Raw genomic sequence first — 20,567 nt, forward strand, 5'->3', positions numbered from 1 at the left:
AACATTACAGACGATGATAAAAAGATAACAGATAGAAAAGAAAAACTAAAACTCGCATAAATGTCACCACAGACAATAAAAATAATAAAAATAAATTAAAATGGACAATAATTTTTTTTGTTAAGAAAATAAAACTATATCCAATATATTAGAATACGACCCGTCTGTGTTGCATTTTCGCGAGGACTATTAAAAAAATTGATTTTTCTAAATTTGAAAAATATTTCGATAAACCAGAAAAAATAAAAAATCCAGTTTTTTTTTTAATAAATAAAAAGATATATCGTATCTCACATATATTTGTAATATAAACACACAGAAACATACAACGAACATACATTGTCATGTATAGCATAATAATAATTTAAAATAAATCTGATATTATCGACCTTGTTACGAAACGCTCTACGCAGGATTTGCTGACCGGAGTTTGCTGTCGGCTGTCACTTTTATAATTACCTCATGAAATGTCAGAACCAAAACAAAAAACTTTTTACATCTTCTTCTTCTTTAAAGACTATGGCTCCATCAGAAACTTTTTACAGTAAATTTCAGAACATTATGTCATATATTATATCAGGTGTCATTTTTATACCGCAACATTCGTTCAATTTTTTTTTTTAATTTATTTATCTTATAAACAATAATGTAACTTATTTATTATAAATAGCATTAAACCACGCAGGTTTATGACAATCCTATTTAGTAACCAATGAGACAATAAATATAAAATAATCACAAATTTACCAACCCTCCTATAAAAAGCAAGCTGAGACAGAAAAATCAAACAAAAAGATGCACACAATCAAATATATCAAGTCACAATAGTATCAAGAAAGTGATTGTGAAGTTTACTTTTGTTTTTTTTTTTAAATATAATTGTAAACCTTTGATCAAATAATTATATATTTTACGTAATTAGTTAACTCTCTAGTTTTTTCAACAATAAAAGACATTATAACAGAAATATTAGGACTTATATATAAAAATGAATAGTAAAATGTGTTCGTAAGCGTATAACTCAACACTTTACGGCGAGAAAAAAATCGAATAATTTCCGTGAAAACCCTAAAAACAGCCCTTTTCTTTTTCCCATACACACGTTTTCGTACTAAAATGTAGAGTCAATTTGAACTTTATTGCAATTCAATAAAGTGTCGCTAACGCGGGAGCTGAAACTAGTCCGCCAGGACGTGCGGGCCTACAGGTGGAAGTTTGAGGACAGCCGCAAAAAGGTCTCTGAATCCACGAGTGTGAAGGAACCTGCTGACCTAGATATAGCTATTATGGTTGGCAACATCGAGGATAACCACCTGGTGGTTCTTCAGCTCCTGGCTGCCCCTCTTTGCCACCCCACAACAGTTGGGGACAGCAGACCACTGGCGCGAGTAATAACGACCGCCTTTGCGGTCAAGGACCGCCATTGTGGACAAGAACAGAGTGACAGTGGCCCTTAGTGCAAACGAGGGTGCGCAAGTAGACTCGGAAGACCGCCCCGCCCTCCCCCAAGCGTCGAGCAAAGGAAAGGGGAAGGGCAAGGGAAAGGGGAAAGGGAAGGGGATAGGGAAGGTGGAGTGGACCGCGTTCGGTCCCTCCATCTCAAAGACAGCGGCCCCTCGAGGGAAGGAGGGAAAGGGGACCAAACCCCAGGAAAAGCCGATGGCAACCTGAACGGAAGTCGTCCGCCGCAAAACGGCGGTGAAAAACCGGACGGCTTCGCACAACGTCACCTGCCAAAAAGGATACCCCGAAGACTTAGCTGGCGCTCCTCCACTCAGCGGCCGTAATAATCTAGTTACGGCCGGAGGCAGCAGCCAGGGGGGCCACGTACGGGTCGACACTGCTCAAGGCCGAGAGCAGTATCGACCTCAAGGAGCTGGGAATCGGCCCGCAACGGATCCGCCAGTCGGTGACCAGGGCGCGCCTATCGAGATGCCCGGCTCCACGAGCGGGGAGAAGCCTAATGCCCTCGCCGCTTATCTAAAGGAGGCCTTGGCAGAGAAGGCGGAGTTGCTCAGGCCTGAAAAGAAGACGGAGATGAGAATTTCAGGCCTGAGCGATGCGGTCACCGAGGAACGCCTGGCTATCGCGGTGGCTACGGAGGGCTATTCCACGGGGCAAGTCCATGTGAGAAACATCTGCGTAGGGCAAATGGGCTCGGGGACAGCCCACATTGAGCTCCCGGCGGTGGCAGGGAAAAAACTACTGCAGACTGTCGTGCTATCGCCGCGGTCAGGCTGGCCACAAAGCCACTGAGTGCTCGACCGCCACTCGTTGCGCGGTGCGCGTGGACGCAGGTAGGCCGGCGGGCCACGATATATATATATATATATATATATATATATATATATATATATATATATATATATGTAAATGAAGCTGTTGCACTCTTCATTTAATTTAAATTACCCGCGCATTATCTTTGAAATTTTTCAAAGTTTATCTATAATGGCAACACGTTGCACTAAATTAATTCTAGAACCTAAAATAAAAATTCTCTGGCTTAAAACGTTTAAAGTTAAACTTTGTTAAAATTAAATAATAGCAATTGTGAAAGAAACAGTATCCGAAGCAATAGCTTTTAATGTTGTTTCTCTTTACAGAGCAACAAATATTCGTTTTTTGCTTCAAGAAAACACATTATAAAACAACATATTACATATATATATATATATATATATATATATATATATATATATATACGCATTCAAGGAAAGAGAACATTGAAATAAACTAATAAAAACACGAAAAAATCGTATAGTATGGTTACCTGCTGTGGCTGTGCACGCTGGGCGTGTTCCGGTGCGAGTCGGGCGAGTGCGCGTAGGCGGGCGACGAGGACATGTAGGGTGGCAGCGTCGTCACCAGCACCGGCTTCACGTAGCCGTTCTTAAGCATCTCGTTCTCTGCGCTCACCAGATATCGTTACTACTGCGAGCTCACATACACGCACGCAAGCACACACGCACGCACGCACGCACACACACACACACGTATGTACGCGAACACACACGCATGCACACAAACACGCACGCACGCAAGCACGCACGCACGCATATACAATTTCAATCTCTGTGTGCACGTCATTTTATACTATTAGAAATACTATATTTTCACTACTACATACACACACAACAATAACAACAGAAAAGTTCGTAAAATGATTTTGAATATAGAATCAAGGCATAAGTATTATTTTTTGTTTGACGTAATTATTTGTTGCGTATTTGGAACCCGTGTTAATTTGAGTAAAACGTACTAATCATTTTTTTACCATTACTGTTCAACACGTGCGTGCGGTTTACACAGGCGCGCGGCGCGACGCTGCATAAACCATTTCATTTTACATTATCTCCGAAATTATAAGTTCAAATTAAAAGCAATAACAGGCTTCTATAATTGTGTTTGCAGGCAAACGAAGAAAAACCCCCTTCAATTATATCGACAAGTAATACAACGTAGGTAGACAAAAAAAAAGTCGAGTAAATACGCATTATCAAAGATTACTCCAAAAGTTGTAATCAGATCTCGATGAAATTTAAATGATAATGATAAACATCGGCTTTTGATTAAATCAAAAATCGTCAAAATCGGTACACCCCGTAAAAAATTATGGGGCTTTTCAAGAGTTTCCCTCGATTTCTCTAGGATTCCATCATCAGATCCTGGTTTCCTTATCATGGTACTAAACTAGAGATATCTCCATTCCAACAAAAAAAGAATTATCAAAATCGGTATACCCAGTAAAAAGTTATTGCAGATTTTCAAGAGTTTCCCTCGATTTCTCTAGGATCCCATCATCAAATCCTGGTTTCCTTATCATGGTACTAAACTAGGAATATCTCCTTTCCAACAAAAAAATAATTATCAAAATCGGTACATCCAGTAGAAAGTTATGCGGTATAATACAACGTAGGTCGACGAAAAAGCGTCAAGTAAATACGCATTATTAGATATAACTCGAAAAGTAGTTGTTAGATCTCAAATAAATTTAAACGGGACCAAATGACACACACCACCTTTCGATCAAGGGAAAATTTGTCGAAATCGCTCCACCCAGTCAAAAGTTACGAAGTAACATACATAAAAATAAAAAAAATACAGCCGAATTGAGAACCTCCTCCTTTTTTGGAAGTCGGTTAAAAAAGGTTATAATGCGTTAAAGGATATTTCTTATGAATGCTCAGCTGCTATGGTCGTAGCCGTGATACGTAACCTTCCTCGGTAAATGGAATATCCAACAACGAATAATTTTTCAATTCAAGTTTCTGATATTGGTGCTTTTAAATAAACAAAAAAACATTTCAGCTTTATAATATTAGTACAGATTGTTAAATAAATTTTAAATAATTCAAAAAACCTCCTGGGGGGAATCTGGGGTGGGGTCGGCAACACGTTTGCTTCTGGTATTGCAGATAGCTACGGTAATCGCTTACCATCAGGTAAGCCGTAATCTCGTTTGCCGAACTTGTTGTATAAAAAAAATAAACAAGTTCTCTGTAGTTGTATGAAGAATAGACATATATCCTATAAATATTAAATGAAGTTAAAATAATAATTATACTAAAAATGAATGTTGTGGCCATCATAATGTATTTTATAATGTTCAAAATATTAATTTAGCGACTTCTGATGGTATCTATTTATTAATACGTAAAGCCATAACTTTCTACCCACGAAAATTGCGTGGACGGAGGAGTATGAAATTTCGCCCACTTATAGTTTATACAGACAAGGAGTGCAGAATTGCTAATATATTTTTTTTTTAATTATGCATTACAAATACATTAAATCAATAAAAAATACAATACACACATTACCATGTATCATACGCATATGTATACTCTTTCATTTCTTATTATTGAAGTGTAGTCTTTGACAACAGAACCTTAATAATGTTCATGAAATTACGGTCGAATTTCGACCACTAAATAAATAAGTTTCACTGACCGGGCTTGGTGTAGTATTTGGAGAAAACGTCATCCTTCGCCACGTTGGGGTAGAGGAACTGCAGCTGTGCCAGGTCTAGGATACGATCTGCCAGGGAGCGCAACATCAAGTCCCTGGAGGTGAAGGGCTGCAGGCTGAATACTTCGTTGCCCTCTGCGGAATATATGTTTATAAGTGACTGGGCTTGGGTTGAGAGTTTTCAATAATGGCTTTTTCTCTTTTAGGGTTCCGTACCCAAATTCTGTTACGCAATAGCTACCTTTGACGCTCAAGTGAACAGTTCTAAATGGACAGCCCAGAGCATACTGATGAGGTATTTTGTGTAATATTTTAAGACCCCTCAGTGGCCTACCTCTTTCATCCCACGTAAAAAGTGTGTGTGCAATACACACACGTCAGAAGTGAAACTTCTGGAAATTCGTAGGAAGCTAGGCGGTTGTTATAACATGTTCTATCAACGATGATCACAGTCTCGTGAAAAAGGTCGTAAGCGCCATACAAAACGCATCTCTTACACGTTTTGAGCAGTAATGTATTCAGTCTGATTCTCTCATACAGTGTTTGTTTCTTTATCGTAACGAATTTTCGTTTTATCGAGTTTCAAATCACAACGATTTTAAAGAAGTTTAGCTTCAAAAATACTCACCTCCAACCCAAGCTATGGTGATGCCACCGAGCTCAGAATCAGAAAATCTCAGGAGGAAAGTTCCCGGGGGACACTTGGACAACATCTCTTCGGCTTGTTTCTTCTGGATGAAACCCATGATCAGACTGCGGAAGATATAATACAAATATACATAGTCTGGCCATAAATTGATTTTATATGATTGTTCATTGTGTTTTCTCATTTTTGCGCCAATACATTGTAAAATATTTTGTGATATTAAAATGGAGTGGGCTGATAAAGAGAACCGAAACGTTGCGATTTCATTACACATAATTGTGTTTGCAGGCAAACGAAGAAAAACCGACTTCAATTATATCGACAAGTAATACAATGTAGGTAGACGAAATAATAGTCAAGTAAATACGCATTATCAAAGATTACTCCAAAAGTAATAATCAAATCTCGATGAAATTTAAATGTGACCACATGATAAACATCGGCTTTCGATTAAATTAAACACCAGTAAAAATTTATGCGGATTTTTGAGAGTTTCCCTCGATTTCTCTGGGATCCCATCATCAGATCCTAGTTTCCTTATCATAATACCAAACTAGGGATATCTCCTTTCCAACAAAAAAAGAATTATCAAAATCGGTTCATAAACGACGGAGTTATGCCCGAACATACATATATATACGGTCGAATTGAGTAATCTCCTCCTTTTTTGAAGTCAGTTAAAAACAGGTGTGGAGCCAAATACAATTTTTAAAACTCTCCATACGCTTGGCATTAGTCAAATGTTTGTGTACCTAACTATTGATAGGTAGGTACAATGAAACGTCCTCTGTTTGTGACAGAAAAAGATTTGGCCGTCAACGTAGTTTTCGTACAATAATAATTGTGTTTGCTCGCAAACGAAAAAAAACCGACTTCAATTACATCGATGAGTAATACAACGTAGATCGACGAAAAAATACTCAAGTAACTGCGCGTTATCAAAGATTACTCAAAAAGTAGTTATCAGATCTCAATGAAATTTATATGTGACCACATTACAAACATCAGCTTTCAATTAAATTAAAAATTATTAAAATCGGTACACCTAGTAAAAAGTTATTGCGGATTTTCAAGAAGTTCCCTCGATTTCTCTGGGATTCCATTATTAGATCCTGGTTTCCTTATCATGGTGCCAAACTAAGGATATCTCCTTTCCAACAAAAAAAGAATTATCAAAATCGGTACACCTCGTAAAAAGTTATTGCGGATTTTCAAGAGTTTCCCTCGATTTCTTTGGGATCCCATCGTCAGCTCCTGGTTTCCTTATCATGGTACTAAACTAGGAATATCTCCTTTCCAACAAAAAAAGAATAATCAAAATCGGTACATCCAGTAGAAAGTTATGCGGTATAATACAACGTAGGTCGACGAAAAAAGCGTCAAGTAAAAACGCATTATTAGATATAACTCGAAAAGTAGTTGTTAGATCTCAAATAAATTTAAATGGGACCAATTGGCACACATCACTTTTCGATTAAAATAAAATTTGTCGAAATCGGTCCACACGATCAAAAGTTCTGATGTAACATACATAAAAAAAACAGTCGAATTGAGAACCTCTTCCTTTTTTGGAAGTCGGTTAAAAAAAATACAGTCGATTTGAGAACCTCCTCCTTTTTGGAAGTCGGTTAAAAATAAACGAATTGATATGCATATCGATTTTGATGATTCTTACTTTAATCGAAAGCGAATGCTTGTCATGTAGCCTTTTTTAAATTTGACCGAGATCTGATTATTGCTTTTTGTTGATAGCGCGTCACATTATCATATTTCTTGTCGATGTAATTGAAGTCAAATTTTTTTCGTTTGCGAGCAAACACAATTATTCAAATGTCATCAAGACACAGTGTTCTATTAGCCGACTTTCAAAAGAAGTAGGTTCTCAATTCGATTGTATTTATTCACGTTAAAAATTCAAGTAAAACTCACCGGTCGCACCACAGAGGACTCAAGTAGTCCCTGGTAAGCTTGACTACCATGTAGAACCACTCCCAGAAGGTGAAGTTCCTCTCCGGCAGGGCGTCCTTGCCGAACTGTATCCAGCTCACCGTCATGCTGTTTAGCTCCATGTTGCTCACGGTGAGGCTGCTCCTGTGAGACAGAGGGGGGGTCACTTGCGAAGTGTACGGTATACAGTTAGATAGATGAGATTTTTTGACAGACTTCAAAAAAAGAGTATTTTTTTAATGTGTTATAGCTTTTAGTGGTGATTAATCGAAAGCTAGTTCTTATTAAATTATTAAGACCTGACGAGTACTTTTCGAGTTATATCTAACTAGCTGTGCCCGCGGCTTCGCCCGCGTTGAAATTAGTGTGTCACAAAGTTTTCCCGGTAAATTTCCAGTGAAACTCTCATCAAAATCGGCTTAGCCGTTCCGTAAACCTTCCTCTTGCCAGTGGTGGAGCCCTCTCCCCAATCGTGAAACCGCATGAAAATCCGTTCTATAGATTTTGAGCGAATCGATCACATACACTTTTGGGGACTTTGTTTTATAATACACTAACTGTTGTCCGCGACTACCTCCGCGTGGTTATGAAGATATGCATTACTATTAAGATGGTGAAAGCAAATTATTTTTTTTATTTCAGTCACTTGAAATTCTTATCAAACTGAGTAATTTTTTAAAAGGCACAATTAAGTATAATTTAATAGTTATTTTTATAAAACCTCTCTATACACCACATTTTTAATTTTGTTTTCAGGCTGTATATGTTTCATACAAACTTTCAACTTAAATTAAACCCCCTTAGCGTTGGAATATCGTAAAACCCGTTCTTAGCGGACGTCTGCTAACTATAATCTACCTCCCTGCCAAATTTTATCTTTGTTCAACCTGGATGAATAGACCATCCAGCGGTTTTTGAGTTCTCGTGATGAGTGAGTTAGTGACCTTTTCTTTTACATATATATAGATTACGATTCATTATTTGGACACCTCCTCACCATCTATAGAGCATACATTTTAAATTTCAAGTCTCTTACTTCAAAAACACAGGACTTTCATACAAACTTCCAACCCCCATTTTACCCCCGTAGGTGTCGAGTTTCGTAAAATCATCTCTTAGCGGATGTCTACGCCCTATAAGGAGCCTTCCTGCCAAATTTCAAGTTTGTAGGTGTTATAGTTTCGGAGATTTCGTGATCAGTGAGTCAACCTACCATCCCCCGTTTTAACCCCAAAAGGGGATTGATTTCTAAAGATACATTATTTGGACGCCTTCTAGTCATTTATAGAGCATTTATTTTAAATTTCAAGTCTCTTACTTCAAAAACATAGGACTTTCATACAAACTTGCAACCCCCGTTTTACCCCCTTAGGGGTCGAGTTTCGTAAAATCCGTTCTTAGCGGATGTCTTCGTTCTATAAGGAGCCTACCTGCCAAATTTCAAGTTTGTAGGTGTTATAGTTTCGGAGATTTCGTGATGAGTGAGTGACCTTTCGCTTTTATATATATTATAGATATAGATAATGCGTGTTTACCTAATTGACTATTTTCGTCTTCCTACGTTGTATTACTTTTCAATGTAATTAGGTCCGTTTTTTTCATTTTAAACAACTACATCGGCCAACAAGCGTACGGCGCACCTGGTGGTAAGTGGTTACCGTAACTTATGGTTGCCTAATAATTTACATTGAACGGTGAACTGGATTTTCTGTTCAGTTTTACATTTCCTTTCGAAAGTGGTTTAACTATTTTACATCTTTGATTCTTATTATATCACTGAAAACTTATTTTAATAACATATATTGACGTTTTGGTGCAGCGTTCACAGTACTGGCTTATAGCTGTTGCGCACACGGCATACATTTGTATTTGCCATACAGATGTTTGCCTTGGTCTGGGCGTTTGGGCTTGCGTATTGTGTTTCCAGGCCCCCGACACAGAAGTAAACCTCATCGAGGACCGTTAATTGTGAGGCGTTTATTTATTTATAGCGAACAAGTTAACAAGTTACCTAAATATCTTCTCGGCAAGGAATCGTAGATTATCTTCGGAAAGATCGCCTCCGGTTGCGGACCAGAATTTGATGCGCAAAGTCTCAGCCAATTGTCCCCATGATACCTGAAAAAAAAATAAAGATTATTTGTCACCAGACTTGAAATTTAATACCATTAATACTTAGTATAATGTGTTTGCGAGCAAACGAAAAAGTGTTTGTCAATTCGCAATTTAAAGTTCTAAGATAACATATATAAAACAATATAATACGCGTAACGTTGTTTGTTCGCGATGGAAGCCTAAACTACTTAACCAATTTTAATCAAATTTGCACACGTGTGCACTGATCCAATTTGAAAGGTATGACCGACCGATTTAGTGAAATTTTGCACAGATACTCGTATGTAACTTTTCCAACTTACAATACACATATTTTATTTCGATATATAATTATTATATTCAAGAAAAAAAAAAAAGGCGGTGGGAATTCGCGAGGTCGGCTAGTATAATCGAAGTGAACACCTCCTTCTATTTTGGAAATCGGTTAAAAATACAATCGAATCGAGAACCTCCTCCTGTTTTGGTAGTCGGTTAAAAATGTGATGTTTTTGCTCGAAATCTAAAATAACTCCTCAAATAAGATTCAAAAATCGTTATTTTACAAATTAAAATTTTAATTATTGCTCAAAGTGTGTGCATTAGTGTTACCATCGATTCGGAATGCAGATTCTGCAGAAAAGAATTGGAAAGTAACTCTATAAAAAACCTGTTGGAATACAGCGGCACTAGATCCAAAAACATTTATCATTAATATAATCCTGCACCGAAGCTGCTACATTCTATAATGTCATAACATGACGTTATATAGCCTACAAATGTCTTTGATAGAAGTTCGGAAACCGGGTTTAAATACGCTAACGGATATGAAAACATTTCGTAATTTAGTTTCGGTAAGTCCTGTTACGGAGCTCCATAAAACAATCAAACGTTAACATAATTATACATAATTATATATAATTATGTCAGTACATAGCTATGTGCAAACTTGTGTAAAATAATTTTTCTCACATTTTTATGATACTGTTAAAGTATCAATCTATCGACGGTTAAAAGATTAAAAATTACAATGAAAATACTGATTTTTTTCACAAGGGGTCGTCCGTTAATCACGTGAGACTCGAAAGAAGGGGGGGATATATCGGAAATAAATCACAAAATTTCACAACGTGGGTCTCCCCACCGTGCCTCGGCGAGCAGGTTAAGCTGTCAGTCCCGGTTGGTGATATCCGCCAACACGGAGTGAAGTAGCGTGGTGGAATATAATCCGATCCTTCTTCTACAAACGGGAAAGAAGCCTATGCCCAGCAATGGTATGTTACAGGAGGAACCTTATTTTTTTTTAATATTTATATAGTCGTCACCTTATCGGGCACTGCGAAGGGGAGCCTGCCTGAAGAGCTGAACGCGTTATCCCACGTGATGGTGGCCCAGCCGTGCGGCTCCTGATTGCCGTGAACGATCACTACCACGGGCAGCGATAGGGTCCACACCTGGAAACCAACACTGTCCTTAGCTACCTGTCTTTAGCATAAGTACAAACGCTGCTTTTATCTATCTACATATCTTCAACACACACGCAGGTGCAGATTTAGGCGAGGGCATCCAGGGCTATAGCCCAGAGAACTCCAAAAATAAGAGCGCCTCCCACAATAGATACTATCTATCTATATAGTAAACAACTTTTTAACCGACTTCCAAAAAAGGAGGAGGTTCTCAATTCGACTGTATTTTTTTTAGCATAGCAAGCAATAATCAGATCTCGGTCAAATTTAAAAAAGGCTACATGACAAGCATTCGCTTTCGATTAAAGTAAGAATCATCAAAATCGATATGCATATCAATTCGTTTATGTTTAACCGACTTCCAAAAAGGAGGAGGTTCTCAAATCGACTGTATTTTTTTAACCGACTTCCAAAAAAGGAGGAGGTTCTCAATTCGAGTGTATTTTTTTTTATGTATCTTACATCAGAACTTTTGACCGTGTGGACCGATTTCGACAAATTTTATTTTAATCGAAAAGTGATGTGTGCCAATTGGTCCCATTTAAATTTATTTGAGATCTAACAACTACTTTTCGAGCTATATCTAATAATGCGTTTTTACTTGACGCTTTTTTCGTCGACCTACGTTGTATTATACCGCATAACTTTCTACTAGATGTACCGATTTTGATAATTCTTTTTTTGTTGGAAAGGAGATATCCCTAATTTGGTATCATGATAAGGAAACCAGGATCTGATGATGGGATCCCAGAGAAATTGATGGAAATTATTGAAAATCCGCAATAACTTTTTACTGGGTGTACCGATTTTGATAATTCTTTTTTTGTTGGAAAGCAGATATCCTTAGTTTAGTACCATGATAAGGAAACCAGGATCTGATAATGGGATCCTAGAGAAATCAAGGGAACTTCTTGAAAATCCGCAATAACTTTTTACTGGGTGTACCGATTTTAATAATTTGTAATTTAATCAAAAGCTGATGTTTGTCATGTGGTCACATATAAATTTCATTGAGATCTGATAACTACTTTTTGAGTAATCTTTGATAACGCGCAGTTACTTGAGTATTTTTTCGTTGATCTACGTTGTATTACTCGTCGATGTAATTGAAGTCGGTTTTTTTTCGTTTGCGAGCAAACACAATTATTTCTGACATTTTTTTTTTTGGTGTTTTACCTTCACCTGTGGTACTTGTACTTTGTACAAACATGATTATATTGTTCTTAAATGTGAATTAAAATATATGTTTAAAAACTTTCGTGAAAAAAAATTGTACATTTTTTTTGGAAAATAGCTGGAAGGGGGGGGGGCTCCAAAACTCTAAATCCGGTTTATACAACTAGGTCGGCAGACAAGTGTACGGTTCACCTGATGGTGAGCGATTATCCGTAGCCTATAGACGCCTGCAACATCAGAAGCATCTCAAGCCCGTTGCCGACTCTACCCCGACCCTGTCCAAGAGCTATCTATTTACAGGAACACAACACTAGTTAAGAGCAGTGCTATTTAGCTGTGATCTTCTGTGAGGTGGAGTTTCTTCCCCAGTCGGGCTGCTCAAGATTTTAAGCAGGATATATTCTGCTATGCCATAGTTTGCCATTTTCTTTTCTATCTTTCTATCTTTCTTTCTTCTGACTCACCTGGAAAACCAACTCTCCTCCACCAACACTAAACTCAGATCGGAAGAGCAAGGTAAATTTCTCGTCCGTGACACTCTCAGTGACCTTTTTCTGAGCGCGTTTTATTTTTCTCACTTGCATATTTCTGTTGACAAATTAATAATCATTACTATTATTAGTAAACAGCTAAATAAACTCGTTTGTACCACGCTTTTATTAGCTTGGGTTGTATGTACCTATGTATGTATGTAATGGAATCTTTGACGATAATTTTCATCGATTTCCAGAAGTTTGATTAATTTGAAACTTTGCGCACGTATCAAAGACCAATAACAATGCAAACAGTTTCCCAATATCCTTATTAGAACCGCCAGGATTAATAAATTCTTTCGTGGATCCTCTGTAAGGAAGTAAGAGATATAAAGCTAACGCGCGATCTGCGTATGCCTGCAGTTTAGACTTACTCTTTCGCTCGGGCACTCGGCACAGCACAACGGAAGCAGATATTTTTTCAAGGTTTGCATTTTTTACCTTTTTTATTTCTTACTAGCTGTTTTCCGCTCGCTTCGCGTGGCGTAAGTTCGTAGCTTCGCTTCGCGCGGAATAGTTGTTCTATTCAGATTGAAGAACTTGATTGCTTTGTACGAAATGACTAGATTACGAAATAGTTCGTAAGGCATTTCAATACTATCACATTTCCGCAAATAATTAATTGAAAAATCGAATTAAAAAATAAATTATAGTTAAAAAAAACTAAAAAACCACGCTTCTATAGCTAATCGAAATTTTATTTTGAAGTAATTAATTATGATTGATTGTTCGATCTCTTTGGAATTAAAAATTATTTTCTAATTTTTAGAGCGATTAGCTATAAAAGCGTGGTCTTTTAGTTTTTTAAACTATTATTAGTATTTAGACGAACATCAGCTGGTTAACGATCGCCAATATGGCTTTCAACGGAGTCGCTTGGCTGGTGATGTTCTAATATTCTCAACTCAGCGATGGGCGAAGGCAGTTGAGAGCAAGGGAGAAGCACTGGCGGTTAGTTTGGACATAGAAAAGGCTTATGATCGAGTGTGGCATAGGGCACTTCTAACAAAGCTACTATGCTATGGACTTCCCGAGAAATTAAATTGTAAATGGAACACCAGTTCTTTGTCAGGCAGGAACATCAAGGTCGTTATTGACATGCTCGAACCTCAAGTCTGGTTATGTTGGCGTTCCCCAAGAGTGTGTACTATCACCTACTTTGTTCCTTCTGCATATGAATGACCTGTTGCAAATTAGTGGTGTTCATTGTTAAGGCTCGCGTCCACTAGGCTCGCCGAGTAGAGTCGAATCGAATCGCAGAAAGTCGCCTCTTATACATTTTCTATGAAACTGCGTCCATTAGCGATGAGCCATGGCGCGCCGAATCGAATTGACCGCGCGATATGATGAAATTCGCCATAGTTGTTTCTTTTCGTATAAATGTCATTTACCCAGTATTTTGAAGCACGCCATTTCCTGTTTCTTGTATTTTCCTCTTCTTCATCAAAAAGTATTTGAAATAAAAACATCCCTTAATCCGAGCTGTCCATTACGCAAAAACGACTTAATTTAAAGAAAAATTGGCGATAAATGAACAATTCAATTCGATTTGTCAGAGCTAGTCGCACAGGAATAAATGCGACTCGCTTCGATTCGACGCGTTTCTTCTGTAGTCGACGCTAGGCTTTATGCGGACGACAGCACCGGGAACGCCTTATACACACCTAATATTTCTCGGTAACAAGTCGATGAGTGTTGGAACAAACTTGTGTCTGAAATCGAGTCTCTTTTAGCCAAAGTCTCGCAATGGGCGCAAGTCGGCCCCACGTGGAATACTGCTGTCACCTGTGGGCTGGGGCGCCCCAATATCAGCTCCTTCCATTTGACCGCGTTCAACACCGGGCGATTCGAATCGTCGGCGACAAGGTTCTCTCCGATTGGCTTGATTCTTTGGCGCTGCGTAGAGGCTAGGTAGGTTTAATACCTACAGCAGAGTTCCACCACCGGACATCGCGTCAAAATTCCAAATTTCACCCACATCACCTCGATGTCCGGAGGTCTACGACAGCTCGATTTTTGCGCCATTTCCTGCCACGCACGACCACTCTATGGAACTAGCTGCCATCGACGGTATTTCTGACCCAATACGACGTAGGGACCTTCAAAAAAAGAGCATATTCCTATTTGAAAGGCCGAAGACGCAGCTGCTAATCCTCTGATGTAGCGGGTCTCTGTGGATGTTGTTTTCACTTACACCAGGTGATTCAGCTGTCCGTTTGCCCCCTCTTCTATAAAGAAATATATATGTATATTCATCCATCATATAGCCCTTTCAGTCTGAACTTAAATACATATCATTTCGTGTTCTTGTTTTATTTTTTTATAAAATGTCCCGAAGTTCAGTGTGCCTCTTGGCATAGGCCTCCTCTAACACTTTTCACTATGTGTGCTGTGTGTTTTAGGTCATCTTCCCATCTTGTCTGTTAGAGTCCTTTACTTCTCTTGCCATCTCTGGGGTACCAATCTGTAACCATTATAAGATATACATAGCAATATGAAACACGCCTCTTACGACATCCATGGTAAGAAAGGTGGTGGCTATAATTCTTTACTGCCGTAAACAGACAGCAAATCAAATACTAATGTTGCACAATACGTCAGCGGTATAGTTACAGATATACTGCTATAAACATGTTGGTGACGGGATGAGATTTGACCCATCCATAAAGCGCACACGCACAGAACACGGCCGCTGCGCCGTACGCCAGTCGGTGATGCAAACCCATAACATTTTTAACCGACTTCAAAAAAAGGAGGAGGTTACTCAATTCGACCGTATATATATATTTTTTTTTTATGTATGTTCGGGGATAACTTCTTCGTTTATGAACCGATTTTGATAATTCTTTTTTTGTTGGAAAGGAGATATCCATAGTTTGGTACCATGATAAGGAAACCAGGATCTGATGATGGGATCCCAGAGAAATCGAGGGAAACTTTCAAAAATCGTAAGGGTGACTAGTAAATTTAATCATGTTTTCATTAAGTACTATAAAGCACTACTATTTAATAAAGGTCTGGAGTCGATCTGATGATGGAGAAGAAAGATAGTAGAGGGAACTCCTCAACAATTTATAGCAATTACCTGGTTTTTGAACTTAATTCGTTTATATTGATGAGAACTTTGCACTTGTATGAGTTATAAGTGCCATTACAGTCTGATGATGGAGACAAAAGAAGGTTGAGGGAACTCTTTAACGATTTATAGCAATTACCTGCTGTTTGAACTTAATTCGCTTGTATTGATGAGAACTTTGCATATGTATGAGTTATAAGTGCCATTTCAGTCTGACGATGGAGACGAAAGATAGTCGAGGGAACTCTTCAACGACTTATAGCAATTACCTGCTGTGTGATCATCTGTGTCGCAGGACCAGGTTTGATGATGGAGCCCGTAAACACTCGAGGGAATTTCTCAACAATTTACAGCAGTTACCTTTTGCTGTTTGACGACCGCTTTGATATAATGGTGCATGTGCCGTGTCGGCGGCGCCTAAACACCGACGGTCGCGGGTTCTATTCCCGCTCGGAGTGGATATTTATGTTTATACAAATATTTATTTTCGGTCTAGTTGTTAATCCTTGTGGTTCTCCCAACCTAGCCTCAGAGAACACGCTAGGCTGTCAGTCCCGGTTATTATTACGTACACCTGATAGCGAACTTTACTCATAGTATGTCGACGCGTTAGCGCAGCGGTCACAGCACCGGCTGTTGCGCTGGCGTTAGTGGGTTCAATCTCCGCGCACGACAGATATTTGTATTGGCCATATAGATGTTTGTCATTGTCTGGGTGTTTGTGCTTGTGTATTGTGTATGTTTCCGGTCCCCCGACACAAGAGAAAAAGCAACCTTGTTAGGTCTACCCATCACTAAAAATTGTAAAATAAAATAATTTTTAACAAAAAAAAAAACCGACTTCAAACAGGAGACTAAAAAGTGAAAAATAAATTTACTTAGTACAAAGTAATTCGTATTTTGATTTAGTTAATCAGAAATGATTAAATAAATATTTTATAATTTTGAAGTTGGTGCCAAGTAAATACAATAAAAATACAACCTGGCTACAATAACAAATACAAACAACACACACAAAACAAACAAGTACAAAAAATATTATTAGATATGTCAAAACAATAACAGAATAATAACAGTATTCAACCTAATAGTCAATGAAACAAATTATGAAAGAAAACTGAATACAACTTATGAGTAGATACTAGAGTAGTTATTGTTTTACTTGGCACCGACTTCAATATTATAAAATATTTATTTAATCATTTCTGATTAACTAAATCAAAATACGAATTACTTTGTACTAAGTAAATTTATTTTTCACTTTTTAGTTTCCTGTTTGAAGTCGGTTTTTTTTTTTGTTAAAAATTATTTTATCACCTATCAAAAAGTGTCTAACACGGCCAAAGAAGTTTTCACTTCAAAATTGAAACAAGACATCAGCAATGCAGGTATAATCAGTGTTCACGTATGCTCGCGTGGGTGGAAGTGGAGGTGGTGGGGGTGGTGGTTACCGGAAGCTGACACTGAGCTGGCGGCTGGTGGGCTGATACTCCATGCAGTCGCTGTTGTTGAGGATGTCGCCGCACTCCGCCGGCGCCTTGCTGGGCCCACTCACCGAGTCGCTCTTCAGCAGCTGCTGCGCCTGCTGCTCCGAGATGATCGCCACCTGCGGGCGCAGCGCACCGACGTTGAGCGCTTAACGATCACGTATGTAATAGTAATCTAATTTAAAAAAATAGAACACATTAACTATAATAACGACTTTCAATAGGAATCGGACATTAACAGTCAACGGACTGAACAAACGGAACGGACAAAAACGAATCGTTTTCTTGTTACAAATAGTTTAATTGACAAAGCAAATTTTTCGGTTCAAGAATATATTAATGACTAGCATCCCACCCCGGCTTCGCACGGGTATTTAACAAAAACTTCCAATTTTTTTTGCCCAATTTGTTTTAAAGCCTTTGTCACTCGGGGATAGTGTACCTTCCCAACAGTAAAAGAATTTTTCAAATCAGTTCAGTAGTTTCGATGTCTATTCAATGCAAACAATCATTATCATCATTACAGCCTATACAGTCCACTGCTGGACATAGGCCTCCACAAGTTTACGCCAAAAATAACGTGAACTCATGTGTTTTGCCCATAGTCACCACGCTGGGCAGGCGGGTTGGTGACCGCAGTACTGGCTTTGTCGCACCGAAGACGCTGCTGCCCGTCTTCGGCCTGTGTATTTCAAAGCCAGCAGTTGGATGGTTATCCCGCCATCGGTCGGCTTCTTAAGTTCCAAGGTGGTTGTAGAACCTTGTTATCCCTTAGTCGCCTCTTACGACACCCACGGGAAGAGAGGGGGTGGCTAAATTCTTTAGTGCCGTAGCCACACAGCAGCAATGCAAACAAACAAACAATAAAATCTTTCCTCATTATAATTTAGTATAGATAAAGATGAGTGGATTTAGCGGCGCTGTATTTACTGTAGGATTTAATAATTTCATAAATAAGTACATTTTTATAAAGAGTAACTGCGTAGGTTCTTTCCGGTTCTTCTCTCCACAATCTATGTACATTCACAAATCAAACGAATCGGTGGTCGCTTCTCTTTTACTACAATAAGTACTTAACTAAAACCAATATAATGTTATTTTCTAAAATGACATTTCTAAAATGCTTTTGAAGCCTACTTAAATAATTCTATTTTTAACCGACTTCAAAAAAGATAAAATTCTGAATTAGACTATATTTTTTATGTGTATGTATACCATAAGTTTTTACTGGGAGGACCGATTCTGATGATCATTTTTTTAACCGAAAGGCGTTGCTTGTCATATGGTCAAAACCCTTCGTTAGCAAAACAAATCTTCTTCTGAATAGAGAAACTGGGCATTAACCTACCGTCACTTTGGGCGGAGTCATATGCACGTTGAGTTGCCCACCCACCAGAAGACGAACCGTAGCCGTGAACCTGTAACGTGTACAGGACGGTACTTGCATTCAATAAATAAATAGCGTTCACGGTAAGGTATTTAAATATGGCGGTTGTGGGTTTCTTTTAGACCACACGACTAAAGTAAAACTTGCTTAGCTCCATCTATATATATATATATATATATATATATATATATATATATATATATATATATATATATATATATATATATATATATATATATATATATATATATATATATATATATATATATGTATGTATATATGAGATAAAGGGAGAAAGTAAATGTAGTTCGCATCATCATCATCGCATTCACCAGCTCACTCATTAAGTCAAGCATGCGTACAAAAGTACAATTAAATGTTTGCTCACCGAATATTAGTTTTCATAACTTGCGGAGGCTGCTTCTCAATTACGAACGTAGATGTCACCAGCGTCGACAACAAGCTTGTTACCTGGAACAAGGAATTAGGTCAGGAGTTTGCCCTGTGCCTCTCCACAAGCATCTGCGGGATTAACCATTAATCTATACTATAATATTATAAAACTGAAGAGTTTGTTTGTTTGTTTGAACGCGCTAATCTCAGAAACTACTGGTCCGATTTAAAAAAAATATTTTCGTGTTAGATAGCCTATTTATCGAGTAAGGTTATAGGCTATATATCATCACGCCTTAGGCCAATAGGAGCGGAGCACCAATGAAGAATGTTTCAAAATCGGGGGTTCTATTTTCCTTTTGGGAGCTTCCGCTGCGTGCGCTGTGAAAACAGTTAAGTTTCGCAAAAATCATGTATGCCAGAATTGATCCTCTTTAAAAAGTCTGAAAAAAAGTCCGCGACAGTATATATCTTTTAAGGTTGCTATCTATCTTTTAAGGTTGGCTCACTATAGCCTTTTTTATGCTAACCAAGTTCGTTCTAAAATAATGCATTATTTGCGAAGATGTTTTTATTAACATGATATTAATCCTTATCTAAATAAATACCTTATTCAAGTATTTAATTTAAAACAAAAAGCCTTTTACATAATTCGATTTCAATGAGTATCTCAGGAGATATCGCAGTTTTAAAATAACATCGCAGCAAAATAATGATCAAGTATTGCGCGCGCCTCTGTTCCACGCGGACGAAGTCGCGCGCAGAAGCTAGTATATATATATAAACTTGGTGTAAATAACTTTGGTAGATGAATTTGTTGCTTTTTTTTTTATTATTACTCTTTTCGCTTTATTTTTTATTTTAATTCTTTTTTTATTTGATAAAATTTTACTTTTCTTATTTTAAATCAAATATTTAAATTTTTAGTTACATTTTACTTAATTTTGACTTTTTTTTTTTTCTTTTTACTTTTTTAATGTATTTGTGCTCTCATTGTGTTTGTTGTATGTCTGTAAGCAGTGTATGTGTCTCAAATAAATGTCTTTCTTTCTTTCTTCTTTCTTTCTTATATATATATATATATATATATATATATATATATATATATATATATATATATATATATATATATATATATCGTCGCTTATAGACCGATTTTGACAATTCTTTTTTTTTTGTTGGAAAGGAAGGTTGGTCCTAAGTGTGGTACCATGATAAAAATGCCCGGATTTGATGATGGGATCCCAAAGAAATCGAGGGAAACCCTCGAAAATCCGCATAACTTTTTACTGAGTGTACCGATTTTGATGATTTTTAATTTAATCAAAGGCCGATGTTTATCGTGTGGTCACATTTAAATTTAATCGAGATCTGATAATTACTTTTTGAGTAATCTT

At 37.7% G+C, this 20,567-nt stretch overlaps 1 protein-coding gene and 1 long non-coding RNA gene across 2 annotated transcripts in view; both read right to left on the reverse strand.

Annotated features, from left to right (window-relative positions):
- Nucleotides 1-20,567, reverse strand: part of LOC123666245 (signal transducer and activator of transcription 5B-like) — a 44,678-nt gene that overhangs the window by 608 nt on the left and 23,503 nt on the right. Inside the window, exons 9-18 of the mRNA XM_045600421.1 lie at nucleotides 19,166-19,248; nucleotides 18,739-18,808; nucleotides 17,355-17,509; nucleotides 12,759-12,882; nucleotides 10,978-11,106; nucleotides 9,573-9,679; nucleotides 7,544-7,717; nucleotides 5,597-5,721; nucleotides 4,951-5,103; nucleotides 2,771-2,906 (exon numbers count right to left, since the gene is read on the reverse strand). Of these exons, the coding sequence (XP_045456377.1) occupies nucleotides 2,771-2,906; nucleotides 4,951-5,103; nucleotides 5,597-5,721; nucleotides 7,544-7,717; nucleotides 9,573-9,679; nucleotides 10,978-11,106; nucleotides 12,759-12,882; nucleotides 17,355-17,509; nucleotides 18,739-18,808; nucleotides 19,166-19,248 (1,256 nt within the window). The remainder of the gene's footprint in view (nucleotides 1-2,770; nucleotides 2,907-4,950; nucleotides 5,104-5,596; nucleotides 5,722-7,543; nucleotides 7,718-9,572; nucleotides 9,680-10,977; nucleotides 11,107-12,758; nucleotides 12,883-17,354; nucleotides 17,510-18,738; nucleotides 18,809-19,165; nucleotides 19,249-20,567) is intronic.
- LOC123666246 lies at nucleotides 284-496 on the reverse strand. The gene is made up of 2 exons (XR_006745189.1): nucleotides 460-496; nucleotides 284-389 (listed from the first exon to the last, which is right to left on the reverse strand). It is a non-coding gene; the product is annotated as an uncharacterized LOC123666246 (long non-coding RNA).

This window comes from Melitaea cinxia, chromosome 25, assembly GCF_905220565.1.
Source record: "Melitaea cinxia chromosome 25, ilMelCinx1.1, whole genome shotgun sequence".
Taxonomy (NCBI): domain Eukaryota; kingdom Metazoa; phylum Arthropoda; class Insecta; order Lepidoptera; family Nymphalidae; genus Melitaea; species Melitaea cinxia.